Genomic DNA, 19044 nt, shown 5'->3' with positions numbered 1-19044 from the left:
AATTTTACCCTAGTATATGTAAAATGGGGGGATACAGGCAGCATTTTGTCGACCTATGCTCATTTTAGCTTTTAGCTACTCTTTTGGTAATTGTAGCTTTTAGTTACAATTTTACACATTTTTGATTTTAGGTCCAATCTTAAATTTAACTTTTAGACACTGCTTCGCTAAGTTTAGCTATTTTTTTTTTGCTGATTTCAGCTTCTGTTCTGCTCTTTTTACGTTCACGAGTTCAGTCACTCATCACTCTGCGTTCAGAATTCATTCTGACAGAAAAAGCAATTTCTCCAATTCAATTTATACATTTACTTGTTGGTCCTGTTGGGAATAAACTGCAGCCGTTGTGTTTCTTGCCGTGAAGATGGATCGGCATCTAAACTTTGGTCATTTAAAAAATGTTTGAAGATTTTCTGCAAGTATATTTCCTGCAACTTTTCCACAAAAATAAAGCAACAACAAAGCCTTTTATCAGTACTCCACAGACTCTATTGTGTCTAAAAAATGCTGTTACTATGGTAACCTAAACTTCATTAGGCTTTTCTTCAAATCTCCTCAAATTTGTTTTACCTTGAAACAAATTCTTTTGTTTTCTGGCAGAGCAATAAAGATGAACAGGGTGATTGCAGTACATCCCATTTGACAAAAAAAAAGTCCCAAAATAGCCTGTTAATCCTCACACTCAAAAGCAAATATTTCCCCAGAACTACAAACCTTATGAGCTCTACAACAATGAATGAGACACTTATCAAACACTCTGCGCTAATTTTCCCACAGCTTAAGGGCAAAACGTGCGGCGCAGCTATGCATTATTGGATGCTATCTTATTCCTAAAAATAAACAAGTCAAATGCACAGAAATCCCAGAATGAACCAAAGCTGCCTCTGGTGAAGCATAACTCACATTACATCACATTTGCTCTCCCCTGGGTGAAATTACGTTGGGATAAAGACAAAGAGAAACATTGTGCACTGGACAGAAAAGTACAATTAAGTCAGAGCAATCATTAGAACAACATTTACCAGCTAAATTTAAGCTCAAGAGGTTTCTTTTTCCAGCAGATATCATCGGTGTAGTGGGAGGGGGTCATTGCAGGCCTGAATTCCTATCATCTCTCCAGTATTTTTGCTTAATTTATTGTAATGTTTGCAATAACGTTCATTAAATTAAATGCCTGGCATTCCTTATAGGACTACATATGGCCCATCACCTTTCATGCCAGAGATTTAAACTGGATCAATTTAAGTTGAGAAACGATGGGGTTGTTATAGCCGTTTTGGTCTAATCTTGAAAATAAAAATAAGCACAATAGCAAGCATCATTGCAACATCTTGGATGATCTGTTAGCACTCAGAGCATGAGTTGGGAATGACTCTCAGCTACTTCCAGACCAAATTTGAGCTCAATATCTGTGAAATTAACTGAGTTATAGCCATTTGTGTGTTTGGTAAGGTCAATTAGCTGTGGAGGGCATCTTTAATTGGGTTGACTTTGAATGTTAATCAGCAGTAGATGTACATCCAATGATTACTTTCTGAGAGTTTCATTAAAATCCATCCAGTGGTTCATGAGATATTTTGCTAACAGACATACAAACACACAAACAAATAAATTAAACAGCATAAATGCTACAAAAGTCGTTGATTTCACCAACAAAGTACTCAGGAGCTAAACTGTCAACGAAACAGCTCCACACAAAGTACCACAAAACCACAATCAGCATGACAGAGGGAGATGTTACAATCATAATAAATAAACTAAATAAGAGCTTTTTTCTGTCTGGTTTGAGGCATCAAGGCACTCAGATGCACAGGAATATATTGTTGCTACTTGTTTTCCTTTGTTTTTTTTTATTAAACCTGCCAGGTTTCTCACTATACCCAATTATACGGGAAGCAGTTCACCGTCTTCCACCGCCGTCCTTACAGCACCTCTGATCTATGTAATGTAGACAGGCAAGGCACAAATCAGGCAACTTATACTACCAAGTTCATGATTAATGATTTCTCATTTTCTTCCGAAGGTTTTAGAGTCTCACAAAGAGGCCAGCTGTGTCAAATGTAGTCATGCTCTGCCAAATATTGAACATCACGGGTCTCTTGCTGACAGCAGCCTGCCTGCAGACTGCTATCCAGTCGCCTTATTATACGGAATAAATCCCTCCCATGTCAAGCACCATGGCTGGATCTAATTCCAGATATGAGCAGCTCCAGCGTTGGTGCAACATGGGCCAAAGGTTTTTATTTAATATGTTACCTCTGAGAAAACCCATTAAAACTATTTAAGGCTTAGTATTCCTTGACAAAATGTATATCAGCCACCGCCTTTCATACCAGAGTTTTAAAGAAGATCATCCTATGTTGAGAAACACAAACACACATACAGGCAGAAACATTATCGCCCACCTGCCCCTTTCAGCAGTGGGTGATAATTAAAGTCTAAGGACATTTCAATAGATCTAATTGGGTCTAAAGTTGGTAAACTTAAATAATGGAAACTGCATTGCAGCAACACCACTCATCTGTTGCTGTACTCCAGAACTGTAAAGGCTTTCCAACTTTTAGACAGCTACCTTTTTATTTATATATTTATCTGCAAGTTATTAAGTAGGCAGGCTGGGGAGAGAAAAGAGGAAGTATCTCTTGACCATTTATGCTTGGATTAAATTGCATTGTGCACCATGAGGCAATATTCCACGGCGGAGTAATACAGCTGTAGGAAAGAGTTTATTTTTTCATCCATCCTCCTGTCACCATTCATCCGTGCTGCTGCCAGCGGACACAATGACTGTTTCTGAGACGGGAGGGAAGTGCTCAACACCTCCAAAACCACATCCCAGACCAACACTGTGCACTGCGAGCAGCCCAGAGTAAACAAACAAACACGACCTAAACAACAAATATTACGAAGGTGAAGAGGTGATCGCTGAGGGCAAAGATGACGATTAAAGACTAAAATGGAGAAATTGTGCCAAACGACAGCTAAAATCTGTTTTAGCTTTAACAGAATAAACTGTTAAAGCTAAAACAAGCAGAAAAGATGCCTAAATCAGCAAAACTGTAGCCAGATGCTAAATGTAGCAAAACAAATCTGTAGATAAAAACTACAATTAGCAAAGCTGTACATAACATTTTCAAAATAGCAAAACAGTAGCTAAAAGCTGATATTAGAAAGACCGTAGATAAAAGGAGCATAGGAAAAAATAGTGCAAGTATGTTGAAGTATATATTTGTTAAAGGAATGAAAACGATTTTAATGTATTTTGATGGGGAAAACTTTAGCAAAGTCAAATGTTACAAAAGGTCTAAAAGCTGCGAAAATAAAAAGTCACAACTCTTCCTGACCGAGCCGAACGTTTTCATATATAAACGGCTCAAAGAGAAGTTTGATTGCAAAAAACACAGAAAAGAAACTATAAACAGGAAAACTACAGTGTGAATGCTGACTCAGGATTTACAAAGCAAACAGGAATAACTCAAGAGTTCTTGATTTGTTACTTTAATACTTGATGTCACATACAGTTTTTAATCAATTTATCAGAATATGAACCAGCCCCAGCCCTCGAACATTTACGTCCACGAGTATTAAAACGTAAATCAGACATCTACAAAGAAAGCGTCCAGGTCTTCTGTCGTCTCAGCCAGATGTTCAGAGGCGTCTGCTGCAGACGACCCTCTGGGGGCAGAGTTTTCCTGAGACCTCTGTGGAGTGTCAGCCTCTCGCTTTATGTCCTTGCCTCCTCCCAAAAGCTTCTGGCTCTCTAAGAAGTACTGATTGGGGTGACTGAGCGAGAAAGACGTGTCCTCAACCTGCGAGGGGAAAAAATGAGAACGCACAGGAGAGGAAGGTCAGGAGAGGATAATAACTACCAGGTGTCAGAGAAGTGTCAGCTTGATTGACTGATTCAGAGTAATGTCACCTTTCAGAAAACCATCATTTAACATCGACCTCATTGGCCACGATGAGGAGTGGTTTACAGATTTCTTCACCTAAAGACACATTAGCATCCTAACTGGATATTTAGAGGACGAGTCATGAGATGAAACAGCCGTTCAAAACATGAAGGCAAATCATTTACCACACATAAAGGAATGCCAACTAAGAGATAATGTTTCATTATTATAACTTTTTCTCAATGAATCTGTTGTTTCATGTTTTCAAACTTCTCATCTTGAAGATGTAAATGCCTTGTTCACAAATCTGACAATATAAGATGAGGAAGAAGAGATTTCCTGTTCTGATTGTGCACCAGAATGAATTATATAAAATAAAACTGGTTAAATAAAACATCTGGAGTATATCTTATTGGTATATTTGACTAATTTGCCTTCTAGTGAGGTATGCAGCGGAACTGGATGGCTGACATTTTCTTTCAATTCACATTTGCAAACTTAAAAATAGCCTCAAATGCTGCTTCTCTCTGCTGTTAGGGTAAAAAACTATGAATTTGGTGAGTAAATTCTTCTGCGGGGCACGTGAATTCATTTTACAGATGACTGCAGATCAAATTATTTTTGTTTTTTTAATTGATTGCCTGCATGGAGTAAAGGAAAGTCCATGTGATGGCAGCAAGAAAACAAGTAACACCCAATCTAATAAATGAAGTAAAAAGCAAAGAGCAGTAGCTCTGGGTTAAAACTCGATGCTTCACAGATTAAGTTTAAACAAACCTCCTGTCTACGATGTTTATACGAGGGTTTCTCTAATTGTGCAGAAAATACAGCAGACCTGGATTTGTTTCAGCTTTACAAACTAGGTAATTTTTGTTGTTTTGCCGGACAAAAAAACAACAACATTTTTCTGTCACAAATCAAATATACCCTTGTTCAGTTCAGAGCACTCAGAGGAGTTTTGTCGCTACAGCTTACAAAATCAGATTAAACTGCTTTGTTTTACTGTTTTAATATTCGCTCAGGCTTTTAGGCCTGCAGTTTATTTTAATAAACCAATCTATCTTCTACATTTATGTGTGATTATGTGTGCACGGTCAATGCTACTTCCTTAGAATATAATTTATTACATTATTAATCTACTTAAAGTAAAATATTTAAACGGATCAAAACAACTTTTCAAGCTTAAGCAGACACTACATCACTGAGTAAACATGATCGCGTAATATTTTTAAAAAAAAAGTGAAATAAGAGTGCTCATAGAGCAGAAAGTGTGAAAAGTTATCTCTTTAAACGTTTGCATGTGCGCTTGTGTCACGCTGACCTGAAAGGCTTGAGCTGATACGTTGTGAGTCTAAACTCTTGCTAATTTTGGGGGAGGATGACTCAGGCGTTCAAAGTCAAACAGATTAAATTATCCAAGTATCCACACGGGACAAAATAGGTTGGAAAGCCATAATAAAGCCCTAAAAATTAAGTGGCAAAGACAGCCAGCTAATGATGGATGTGATGACAGTTCTGGGTCTCTCCTGAGCGTTCGTGCACGCGCTGCGAGCCGTGCCTGTGACACACACACACACACACACGGCTGCGGTTAACGCGGCCCCGATCAAATGAAATCTGTACTTACATTGTGCGTCAGCTCAAAGTACTTCTGGCATGCCAGCTGGTAGTGCATCCCTTTGACCAGCTCCATGATCTGCAAAATAAAACGCCAAGGTGTACTAAAAAAGGCTAAAGACTTCCACATTAAATACTGGCGCAGTTCATTTACAGAGGATGCAGTCAGCAGATTGCAGCCGTGTATTTCACAGTCATTTCATCTGATTCTGGTTAACTACACACATGCTTCAGAAATCATAGGAGCAGCTGTGAATCCAGCCTTATGCAGAATCTTTGCAAAAGTTTTCTACAGCGTGTGGAGGTAAACTGGACAGACTCTGGCTAACATCCCACTGTAGACGCTGATCTCCTTTGCTAATAGTGGAAAAATTCTCCACACACACACAAGCTGCAAAGAAAGCATTTTTCAGTCCAATTACACAACTGGGTGTCCACACCTACTCCTGCGCATTTCTGCAAGGAAGTATAATTGATGTCAAAGCCCGGCTGAAAACTCAAGGCGAGCAGCCTACTGGGGGGAAAAAAAATAAATAAAATAAAATATCCAAAATTTGCGCCTCAGCCTGCATTTGCTTCCGTCATATTTTCCACGATTCCTGCATGGCCGCCTCCAGCGTCATATTGCCACCAGCATGCTTAACTCGGAGGCTGCTGATAGATGGGTAATGAGCTTTGCACGGTCTCTGCCAGATATTCCAGTTTTCATTTTAGTTTTAAACTTCTTTGGAGGAAAACGAGCAGCATTTGTAATAATACACACAACAGATGGAAAAAAAAAGAAAGAGAATGTCAGCCGCTCTGTAAGCTATATTTCCAATTTCTCTGACAGAAATGGTCAAATAAACTAACGTGCCTTTAAGGTTTGCCTTTTATTTATACCAGAGCATGTATCAAATTCAAGGCTCATAAATATACGGCTCTTGTTACAGTTTGAGACAGCTCACTAGATACAATTTTAAATTTATTCAAACTGGACCACGAATCAGAGACCAATTAGGTTTCTATTGCTTCTTATTTTGCCTAAAAAACAAAACTTACTTTGAGCAAACTTCTTATGGCATTTAGCCAACTTTGAAGCTGAGAAAATATAAACTTTGATGTGGAAGGAGCAAAAACAACAACAACAAAAAAAACACCCTAATGGGGCCAATTAAACTCAAGAAAAGATGTCAGGTATTTGATTAAAGATAACTTTTCATTTTTCCCTCCCAAAATAAAACAATAATAGCTGTATGTTTTGGTGTTTATTTTTCAGCTAATTTATTGGCTTATGATTAAATATATTACTAAGAAACAAATGAAAACCTGCTGATAAAGAGCTAAGCATAAAACCTGGATGCTACCGATGGGTTTCTGTTTTAAATTTGATCTTTTTTCTTTAATCAATAAGTCATGTACTAAATTCTATCTAATATGTCTTGGGAAAAAAAAGTTATTCAAATTTCCATATGAATAATTTGACATATTACATTTGAACACCGAGGTCAATTTATATCTTTTCCGATAAATATTGACTGAGACGGGCCCTCGGCGAGGACTACGCTTTTAATTTTGGCCTCCTGTGTAACTGAGTTTGACATGCCTGTTCGAGAGGGTTCCTGTGGGATTACAGAAACATGTAAAAGATACTCCAGAAATTAGGTGATGCTATTATGTGTCATCTGTTTTTACAGTTCAGAACTAACAGAAGTCCAAAGAACCACGATGGAGCCAAAGTAAAATGGCTGTTATTTCATACTGTGGTCTAAGAATCATCTTTAAAGAGACTCAGAGCAAAAAATGATTAAACTTCCTGACATTTGAAGCCTTTAGTGAAATATCTGACCCATTAAATGTACTGCAATCATCTAGTTTCAACAGTTAGCAATGTAATAAAGCTGATAACAGGACTATTTCTCTGCCTAAATGTTTTTTCTGCTGAGAGAGCAACTTCACTGATTATCAATGAGCTTTCTGTTATTGTAAAATATATCAATCAATAGTATAATTTTCTTCCTTCCATAGTGTCCAAACTGAAGTCTCCCTGTTCAAAACTAATCCAGTGTCTGTTTCAAAGACATTATATTCCTGACTTATAATGCACTTAACAGGGAATAGAAACAGTATTTTATGCTTTAAAGATTTAACTATATAACCTAAATAGCTGATTACATGACCAATCAGCTTCTTTTCCTACAGATGTAACAAAACTGATATTAATCAGCATGAAGAAATAATTACAATTTGGCCAATAACAATAGTAATAAAAAATTCAAGACTTTCTTTTTTCCTTTTTCACTGATTTAACATATTCTTAAAGTTTTTATTTCCAGTTAGTAATTGCAGCACATTTTTCCCGTTGATTACAGCAATCTGACAGCCTCTTGTGCCTCCATCGCGTAGTTTCCTCTAAATTAGTAAATGCCTGATATTGTATTCAATAGCATTTCATACAATCAGACAATTCCACCAAGATATTTACCCTTAAGGCTCAGCTTGAACAGAAAATTTCTTTCAGGCAAAAACTTTATAAGCCTTTTGACGAAACATTAGATTTAAATTGATTATTCATGTGTTTAGTATTGACAAAATATCAAACTTTTATAGCCTAGGTTAATTTGTAAAGCACATCCCTAGATGGGCATTTAGCAACATGGAAGATAAAAACAATTTAAAATACTAAATTTTTAACTGCTGGGCTACTTCTTGGATGTTTGGGGAAAGCAGAAGAGATATAATACTCGAGATTTCCCCGGTCAGAAGCAGATAATTATGTTCAGTGTGGCCACAGATGGCACACAAACCCACCTGACTGACTCCGCTGGGAGACACTTTGTAGAACTGAAGCTTCTGCTTCAGCAGCTCTGGCTCACTGTGGCGGAATGGGCATCCTACAAGTATTAAAAATGATATTAAAATAAATATATATGCAAATCAACTGTTAAGACGGCATTATATCAGATAGATTGAAAGAAACTCAAAGACTGAAAACTACAGAGCAGAAAATTTGGGCCCAGGCGATTTCTGTCTTCTTCTCCAAGCCGGAGAATTTTTATTTCAAATAAAAACTGATCAGAACAGCTGAACAACTTCTTCCCGTAGTTGTCTACTTACCGTGATAGTCGCCCTGGCTGGGTGGGTTTGATAAAATCACCTTCATGCAGCTGTAAGGTGTGTAGTCTGTTCGCTTGCCTTCTTTGCCAAACATGTGGCGGATGCTGTAGGCATATGCTTTGTCAAACTGCAGCGACGAAGAGAAAAGGGAGGACAGGAAGAGAAGACATTAGTAAAGATGAGAGCGTAAGAGGGACAAGGTTGGGGTGAAAGAGACATTGTCATACATCATGTCAGTTTTGACAGGGAGTTTTCCTAAATGAAATATAGAGCTATTAGAGAGGACCTGCTGCAGATGTGTCGCCACACTTGAGATAGCTGCTTTATGGATACTTTAATGAGGCCATCCTTCTCTGTGCTTTTGCCCCTTGTCCTGCTGAGCACTCTGACACGATATTAAAAAGAACTCTTTAAATCAAAGACTGGGTGGAGGTAATTCCAACACAACTCAACAGGTTTAATGTTTATTTAACAGGGACAATGCACAATTCATAATCTGCACCAGATACACCGGAAACCTGCGTTTTCTCTGCAGAATCAAGTAGTCAGAAAGGAACCAGAAAAATTCAACACGAAAAGGCATAATCAAATTTAAAATCCAACATAAGTCACAAAACAGCCCCACTATAGTAAAATAAAAAAAACAACAAACATATTTAACCTAAACAACAATCCTCATCTTACAGTAGAATCATATGGGATCAAAACAGGAAAACCTAACAAGTTTGACACTAGATTTCCTTCAGCCCCTTCTTTATACTGATGTTCCTCTCTGATATTTGATGGGAAAGGTAGTATCTCACAGGACTGAGTCTGCTGGAGACTTGCTGATGACCCAAAATTGTGAGAAATTCATGAGAAAACAAAAAATTTCAGTTGCAGCCTCACTGAATTGAGTGTTTGCGACCAAGCGCCCAGCATGGCATGTGGTCTTTTTTTGAGCGACCAGCTTTAACAAAAATATATATTCACAGCTTATTGTCGTGTGCTCAGCTCACAGAACTGTATTCTAGGCAGTGCACATTATTTCAAGCCCACCTCCACCCTCATCATACCCGCCTCAGCCACCTCCACGTTTATGATTTAATCTAAGTTTGTTCATTTTCAGGTTAGGAAGTTAACTTGAGTGTGAACTTAGTGTTACATGTTTACGTTCAGGCCACTCTGAACTGTCGATAGGTGTGAGTGAGATCGTGATTGGTTGTTTGTTTCACTCGTCTCCATGTGACGGACTGCGGCCTGTCCAGGCTGTAGCTCACCTCTCGCCCATATGGCTGCTGGAGATAGGAACCAGCTCCCTATGACCCTGAGCATGGCCTAGTTTATTTGAAGAATGGAGATTTGCCAAAATGATCCAGGTGAACATGTTTGTGGAAGAGTTTCACTGAGTGAGGGATGACACTTTTCTAAAGACCAAAATAATTTGATGAAGCCAATAATTAAAAAAGGTGAAAATCCTCTGAGGAGTTTGATGTTTGAAAATATGTTTATTGATAAGTTGATACCAAAATTTATTTTGTTTTTGTTGTGTTTCTGTAGGAAGCTGCTCCACCACTGAGTGAACACACAGCCATAAAATAACAAAAACTGATGTGTTGAACCCACAAAACCTGTTCTGTGAAGCTTCATACCTATTTTTGTCAAAGGAGTCTGGTGGCTTTGAAGATCTGAAGAAATCGTATATGGATAACTTTTTTTTAGATTTAAATTTACATAGGTAAAATGATTTTAAAAAAAAAGGTTCAAATACAGCAAAACCTCAGGGGTAGCTAAAATATATTTCCTGCTGCCTCTGTCCATTGATCAGTATCTGTGCTGGTGCTTCTGTGTGCCTCTTCAAAGTGCCATCTACTGCAGGTAAAGCGCTGATTATAAATCAAAATTTCATAAAACCCTACTTCAAAGATTTGGAATAATTCCTTTAATCTTTTTAAGTACATCTCTGACATAAAGTGTTGAGCTTTAAGCAAAATCAATTCATGCAAATCTTTGATTTTCCAGTCTGGAAAACCCTTGAAATTATGTCCCAAAAAAGCTAAACATCAAAGTCAAGAAAACAAGCAAACTTGTATAAATGCATTTTAAAGGAGCTAAAAACAGAACAACAAAAGGTTTCTGATACATTTTTGTAAGGGGTCACTTTATAAAATCCAACTCTGTGAACTCCTTTTATTTCATAGTAATTTCATGAAGCAGTTAAAATCCTTTTCAGCGACCCTGCCTCTTAAAAAAAGAAACTGTGAAATCCACCCAGAGTGCTCTGACAGTGGCGGACTATAATCGCGAGGACTGCACCCGCACATATTAATGTTGTAATAAAACCCTTGAACTTGCTAATGTGACAAGCTGCAGTGGCAATTTAAAAACCCATCAAATCTTCTTTAAGTACAATAAATCAGATATTAATTATGCAGAGCTTCAAAGGATTCAAGAGATTCAAGAGGCCACTTCCTGATTTAAGACCTCCTTACTCTATTAAAGCACAACATCGAACTCCACTGGCACTAAAGTGTGTTTAATATGCATTATATGAAATAATGTGAGCATAAAAAAAAAGATCCTGAGTGGTCTGAAGTGACCAAAGACGAGGATGAAATTACATGGAACTTTCTGAGATTAAAGAGATGATCAACAAATGAGTTTGTTATACGAGTGCAACTCTTTAGAATTTACTTACTGCCTCCTGAAACTGCACAGCGGTACCTGAACACAAGAGTTGGATTAAAGCAACAGGGATCACCTCCTTGAACACATCTAAACCAGGAAATGATGCGTACATGTGTGTAAACCTAACATGGCTCTTTGGCTCAGTCCATATTGACATATGTCTTTAATCAGTCTAATGTCTAAAACAATTTTATATATTTATTTATTTTTACAAAGCTTTCTCTTAAGTTCTTCTCCACTGGACTTTTCATACTCTGAAAACTAAATAAAAGATTAAAATATCCCAAGTGCACACAAGTTAAGACATGATTGTACAGAAACCGGTTACCTTCTAAAAAAAGTCATTTACAGACAAGCAGAGTTTAAATCTAAATGCTCTAGTCATTGAAAAATTTTTAAAAGGCTCCTGCTGCACTGTCACACCTTTAAATATTCTCTTTTAACTCCTGTAATTTCATCTGCCACCTTTAAATTTTAACATCCATCATTTAAAAACAAACAAACTGCTAGCTTCATTTCAGAGTTGGGCTTTCTGGAATTCAAAAGAATATCTTTAATAAGCTTAAAATATCTTCAAAGGGGGGAAAAAGGAGAAAGATCTCAATTATCATAATAGCACTGTGTTTCAGGTAAAATGTAGTGCAGGCCATCTGTGATAAAATCCATTTTCGAATGTTACACTTGGAAAAGCATATTTGCAGATGGCTGAATTCATTTAGCCGCTTCAGTTTCACGGTCCTGGTGTGGTTCCTGCTGGCTCGCTGTCACACTGTCACACTGTCATGGCTGACTGGGGTGCTTGAACAGAACAGAGCCATAATGTCATTAGCTAGCAACACCGGTGCTTCTCTTGCCATGCTATGAAATGAAAACATGCCCTGTGAAGTAGGCCTGCTGCAGCTCAACAAAGGACTGAATTTGCAGGGATGAAGCCACTAACAAGATATAAGAGGCAGTATTCATGTTTTCTCTTCAAAAAGCTGATGCAACTGTTTTAATGGGGAACTAATCTCTAAGAATTTGAAAGAACAGTGCCAGAGCCTGAAAGATAACAAGATCAGTAACCAGCATTAAAACAAACCGTGATACTTATATCAGATAATGATGTCCTTAGCATTAAGTAAAGCTTTTAATGACCTAGCTCTGTTGTATTTTAAACACCTAATAGCTGCATCTTTTCCCAACGGAGCACTTTCCACTCTTTGGTCTCAAACTGCAGGCTTACTTGTGGTTCCTGGAACATCTAAAAGCAGAATGAAAGACGCAGAGGCTCTCAAGTCTCGGGCTGCTTTCTTGGCGAACCCGTTCTAATTTTGTGCACAGGAGGTAAACAACCTCTTTACATTTGAGATTTGATTTAAAAAATTACCTGTTAGATGGAGCTCAAAGGCAGGGCTGAATCTTTGCTGCCATAAGGCTGCTTTGTTCAGAGATGTCCCATGATGCAGTTTGGCGCTCATCCAGTTCAATAATTTTGGTTTAACTGGAGAAAACTGAACTAGATTTAATTGTACAGAGTTAGACTGCATTAGACTGAGTTTATTTATAATGATTTGACTAAAATTAGAATGAACGGTACTACATTATGATTTGAATAGACTCCACAGCAATTTAATTGAACTTGATTTTTCCTGTAATCTGTCCTGAGATCACATTTATTTTAAAGTGACCCTACACACTCACCAGCCATCAGGGTCACCTGTTTAATTGCTTGTTAACATAAATAGCTATTCAGCCAATCACATGGCAGCACCTCAATGCATTTAGGTATGTAGATGTGGTGAAGACGACCTGAAGTTCAAACTGAGCATCAGATTGGGAAAAGGGGGGATTTAGGTGATTTTGACTGTTGCATGGATGGTGCCAGATGGTTTGGTCTGAAGCCCATCTGTTTGAAGGTTTGATCATTCAGAGATGGTATACTGCATATCTTCGTAGTACCAAGTGGTTATTTGAGCTACCCTTGCCTTTCTATCATCTCAAACCAGTCTGCTCATTTTCCTCGACCTCCGAGATCAAGAAGGCATTCTGGTCTTCACAACTGATGCTCACTGGATATTTTCTCTTTCCACCATTCTCTATAAACCTTAGAGATGGTTGTGCGTGAAAATCCCAGCAGATCAGCAAACCAGCCCGTCTGGCACCAACAACCATGCCACATTTAAAGTCACTTAAATCCCCTTTCTTAAATCCCCTTTCTTCCCCATTCTGATGCTCAGTTTGAACCCAAACAAGACATCTGCACAACATCAATATGTCGAAATGCACTGAGTTGCTGCCATGTGATTGGTTGATTAATTGTTTGCCTCAACAAGCAATTGAACAGGTTTACCTAATAAAGTAGCCATGAGTGTATTTGTACATATATATATATATGTATATGTATGTATATACATATATATATATACATATATATACATACACACATATATACATATATACACACACACATATATATATATATATATATATATATAAACAGAACTGAATTTATTTGTTCAACTGAAGTCCTGTCCACAGTAGTATACCCATTTAGCTAAATAATCTACTTCTGCTGCATTTTCCACTCGTTTTTTAAATAAAAATTGCATTTTTGTTGAGAATTTCTTTTATGAATGCTTTTCAATGTGATCATTTTTGTGTACCTGCATCTACTTGACAGAGTAACGACCTACTTTGGGCTTACCCACTATTCCTTTTTGTGCTGAGCATGCCCTTGACAGCACAACAACAAACCTTTTTTTTTTTTATTTAACCTTTTTATTCTTGACATCTGGCAAAATTTGTGCCGACCTTGTCACCAATAAACTTCATTCATGTGGTGGAAAGAAAAGGGTGAAATGCGTCAAATAAAAAACAAATGTAGTGGTTGTTTTGGCAGAACTGCTAACTGGGCTCAGGATCTTCTGTCTTTTTATTCTGACCTGTCGTTACTTGGCAGCTGTTATTGTTATTATTGGCACAATAAGGTGTTATTTGGAATCAGTTCTTTCTTTACAATAGGAAGAAAACTATTGGTGTAAAACAATATTTGTGCAGCTAAGGTCTAAGCACTGAGGTTAAATGATGACACAATGTTTTGTTTTGTTTTTTTATCCGTAGGGCAGCGGTAAAGGAGTTATAAGAAGTCCTTAAAAAGTGGAGACAAAAATAATGTGCATTTGTAATTTCTCTCTAAGAGATGTTAAAATACACTGTCATTTAAAGGCTCTTCCATTGCTCCAGCAATAACATAAGAAAAATGGTGTCAGAGGAAATTAATTAAGTTAAAGTTAACATCTGTAAAACAAGTAGTTTAACAGCAGTCCTAGCCCAAGGCAACAACACACTACAATAATATGGCGCAAATAGACACTCCTCCAAATGAATAGGCTAACTTCTGTGGCAAGAAGAATGAATAGATCAAGTTAATTTCATCAATTTTCCCTCCCTCTAGTCTAATATTACATTGCCTCTTCCTTCGGGCCTCCCTTTCGGCATCGCTGCCTCTCATCTTCCTCCCGTGTGCCTGTCGCATACTAATGAGCCGGCTTTGTGCAGCATGCCACAAAGTGCAGTCCCTGACACAACACATACATCACAGTGAAAGCTGCGAGCTGGTCAGCACCATTCTGATGCCGCTGCTGTAGAACAAAAGCAGGGCTTTTTGTGAAAGCCATCACACTCTGTCCAGGGAAAGTAAGACACCCCAGAAATGGGGCGCCAAAGAAGGTTGCAACACGATGAAAAACAAATTCTACAAAAGGGCACAATAGATGGGGCACTGCTTCATTACTCTTTGCATAATTCATACTCTTTATTGCACACTTGTGCCTTTTTCCCTTTAATATTAGTGACAGTTATTGTGCTCGTATAACAGCGCAAAAAAAAGATAATTTGAATTCTTCGTGTTGCTTGGAACACTTTAAATGTCGGCACAAAATGCTCTTCCTGATTTAGGTCTTTAGAGAGTGAGGGGGAAGCGTCAACTTAAAAAGGTCTGCTCTGTTTCAAAACATATTTTGCCGCTGAACAAAACCGTTTTCAAAAAGCCACACGACTGACTCGGATTGCTTTTGTTTACGTTTCATGTGTGATTAGTCAAGCTGCCTTGTGAGTTCTGTGTATTGTTTTATCCACAAGAATTGACTGCGTCTATAATTAATCAAACTAGTAAGAGAGAATTTGGACACAATATTAATTAGTGCATGTTGAGTAAATATCACACATTTCCAAAACAAAACATTTTTATTGTTTTACACAACAGCTCTCTCTTTTTTTTTTTTTGCTTTTATTGTGCGAGTTCCTCATAATCAACTACAGCATAATTGTTTTTTTTGTCAGTTGTTTTCTTCACACGATGTTCTCTGGTTATTTCACCACGGCCTCATGCTCCAAAATCACATATCAGTAATGAATCAATTTAGGCAACATCTGCCTCATAACAACTGCAAATGAAACTCAGACATGTGAAAAGCACCAAATCGAAAGAGTTCCAGTTATTCTGACAGACACTGCTGTCAACCATGTGATAAACGACATGTCATCATTATGGATTTTTAATTAATACCTTCTACAGTAATAAGTTAAAACTTTATTTTTTAAGTTTAATAACATAGGAGGCGTTTTCTTGTTTCTCAGTACATTTCAAGCCAATTCATTTTATGTAACACTTCCTTGGACATTACCCTTTAAAGCCATATTACCCTTTTCAAAACTTTAAACCATACACCAACAACTGTGTCATGTTCCACCTAAAATATTACTTTGGGAGTATTTCAGGACTGCAGAAGCTGAATGATTGTAAAACTACTTGAGTAAAAAAGAAAAAAATCCGCTGGCAGCAGCCGATCTGCTTTCAGACTGAAGTGAAATGAAAATGTGGACAGATCGGGACAGGTTGTTTGTATTTTTGGGACAGCTAAGACAGATGATGAAAATGGTTTAAAGCTCTTAAAGTATATGATGTTTATTTCATTGGAAAAGCCAAACTACCAAAAAAAAAAAAAAAAAAGTAAAAAGAGTAACAGATGAGCCATTCATTTTCAACCATTTAAGTTTTTATCTGGTGATGGAAGTTCTTTCCGCTGATCCCTTCTTCAGGGTTTGCCACTGCGAGCAAACTCGCACGAACAATTTGTCGCCGGATATCCTTCCTGCCACAACCTGCGCTCGAACCTGCAACCTCAGGATGACAAGACCGCAGCACTGACCACTGAGCCACCACAGCCTGGTAATTATCAATCTTATATTTGCATTTTGCTGCAGTAATGTTACAAAGAGCATGCTAAGAAATGAAAAAATGTATTAAAAACAATGCCACTGTTTAGACTTGTGTCTCTGATGTAGTGATGGGGTAGGAGTCCCTGCAGTCCCTGCAGTCCCATGCAGTGCATGCCTACAACCCCAAAGTCATCCATCACTTTTTCATATTTTCTGCATTATCATGCAGAATGGTGTGGACAAGCTGCTCGTCTTACTCCCCATGTGTTTAGCAGCTTCTTGTCTGCTTCACAAGCTCTGCTGCTTGAAATTCATCAAACCGCTGGGTGTGCAATAGTGCACGATTCTGATCCGATGACAAATCGATCTAATGAGCAGTGAAGCTAAGCGACGACACAACTCTGTCATCGGTTACGCCGTCTACATTTGTTGTGCGGAGGCAAACACTTTAACCACCGAAAAAGCACCAATTGCAGAGTTTATAAACTGCTGCTTTTAAAATACATCCACACACAACAGATATGTTGACACAGCTACTCTGAGCCACATTACGGCTCAGCTGACACAAAACAACACGAGCCGACTGCTCGAAGTGACCCCAATCTATCAGAACACGCCTTGATTGGGACTATGATCCGATCACAACTATCAGACCGGGTGAGACAGCTCAAGAATCGTAACCTAAAACCAACAAATGTTTGGCATTTTAGTTGGAGGAGCAGCTCATGTATTCCATAATCCAATACCACGAGCTGGAGGTGAGCCGCTGTTCCTGCTAGCAGTACTGCTTTTAAACCAGAACTATTTCAAATAAAACTCAAGGTGTTGTGTGATTTGTCTTCTCATATTGTACAAAGTTTAGCTTTGATATGAGGACATGTCATTCTGAAAGGTGTATGTACTTATGTGAGTGAATGAATATTTAGATTTGGTTTCATGGCGAAACAAATAAAGTAAACTCACTTTGGAGAAAATGTTGTCAACATTCACAGGGAAATGTCTCTTAACACAAAAACAGGTCTGGCAAGATGATGCATACAGTTGTCCTGATAGTCTTTAGTGTTTAGTGTACAAACATGTTTGTAAAAGAAAGATCGATACAACCGAAGCAATTACCCAATTAAGAGGCAGTTATTTTCTTCACAGTCAATAAGGAAATAAATTGACATTTGTGCAGCCAAACTTTGAATCCATGTGTGTGAGACAAACTCAGTCACACACGTCTGCAAGGAGGAAATGACTTAACTGAGGAAATTAATGCTGCACTTATTGATGCTTGAAACACAAACCATACGATCAAGTCAGAACTGGGTTTTTTCTACAGAAATAATCAGGCTTTCTAATAATTTTATATTCAAAAAGCAGTGCTAGATTAAACAATGTGATTCACTTCTACGAAGACTGAGTCACCCCAATCACAATCCACAAGGCTTTTTATTTATGCAGAACTACGTCACTGTCTTTACTGTTGCTATTTTTTTACTACACCCACTTCGGCCTTTATTTGACTCAAATCTGTGAACAAATAAAAGCAAGTGAACTTTATTCTAAACACTGCAGCTATGTCTGGATAACAACATCACAGACAAAACAAGAAGTGCTAAATAAAAAGTCAGGCATTGTTCACTCACAAGTTGCATAAATTAGAGACAATATGTGATATAGGTAAAGGAATTTTCGTCATTTTAAGGCAATGCTGTATTAAGCTAAAGGTAAATTTGATCATCTCATTTGTCATGTGGGGCGGCGGTGGCTCAGAAGGTAGGGGTTCGTTCTGCAACAGGAGGGTTGCCGGTTTGAGCCCCTGCTCTGTCCGTCTCAGACAGACTAATGGTGGTGGTCAGAGGGCTCGGTGGCGCCGGTGTCATGGCTGCCTCACTTCTGTCAGTCTGGTTACAATGTAGCCTAATGTTACCACCATCAGGGTGTGTATGAATGGGTGAATGACTGATTGTAAAGTGAAGCGCCTTGGTCCTAGATAAAGCGCCATATAAGTGCAACCCATTTACCATTTCATGGATGAACTAGGTTCTTGCTTAATCCTCAGTTTTATAAACGCGCATCTTGTACATCTATCCTTTAGCTCGTTTCTGGTCTTATTAAATGTCACTGTTGTGACCAAATTAACATTAATCAATACAAGTAACCTTACCTTGTCTGCATCCACTTTGCCCCTGGTGAACTCCATCCTCCAGAACTGCAGCGCCTGCTCCAGAGAGAGGCCGATACCTTTGAGGAACAGGCCGTACTGCATCCTGCCACCATGGCGGAGGTGGTGGTTCTCTCTGAGAGCCTGATGCAGCTTTCTCATACAGAGCGGGAATGACTTTCCTGAAAGCTAAAAGCACTGGCGTGTTAATGACCAGCAGGAGGAAATTTACAAAAAAAGCAGGATTTATACCTGTAAATATTTACGATCATTCTATAAACCACACGTTAAACAATACTGCTATCATTAGAGGCCAGCAACTTTTCTTATCAGACCAGGTTTAGCTTTGATTACAGCATATTTTTGCTCCTGCACCAAAACAAAAATGAACTTTGAGGTTTACTTTTCTACCAGAGATGATCA

At 38.2% G+C, this 19044-nt stretch overlaps 1 protein-coding gene across 2 annotated transcripts in view; it reads right to left on the bottom strand.

The window, feature by feature from the left end:
- Nucleotides 1–3229: 3229 nt before the first annotated feature.
- prim2 (DNA primase subunit 2) overlaps nt 3230–19044 on the bottom strand; it is a 26320-nt gene continuing 10505 nt past the window's right edge. For both annotated transcript variants that reach the window (XM_017412841.3, XM_017412842.3), the window contains 5 exons: nt 18625–18810; nt 8604–8730; nt 8298–8380; nt 5518–5586; nt 3230–3806 (listed from right to left, as the gene is read on the bottom strand). In XM_017412841.3, coding sequence (XP_017268330.1) covers nt 3594–3806; nt 5518–5586; nt 8298–8380; nt 8604–8730; nt 18625–18810 — 678 coding nt within the window. In that variant the 3' untranslated portion in view covers nt 3230–3593. The remainder of the gene's footprint in view (nt 3807–5517; nt 5587–8297; nt 8381–8603; nt 8731–18624; nt 18811–19044) is intronic.

This window comes from Kryptolebias marmoratus, linkage group LG22, assembly GCF_001649575.2.
Source record: "Kryptolebias marmoratus isolate JLee-2015 linkage group LG22, ASM164957v2, whole genome shotgun sequence".
NCBI lineage: Eukaryota > Metazoa > Chordata > Actinopteri > Cyprinodontiformes > Rivulidae > Kryptolebias > Kryptolebias marmoratus.
Note: the sequence above shows the minus strand (reverse complement) of the source record. Positions and strands in the feature narration are given on the sequence as shown.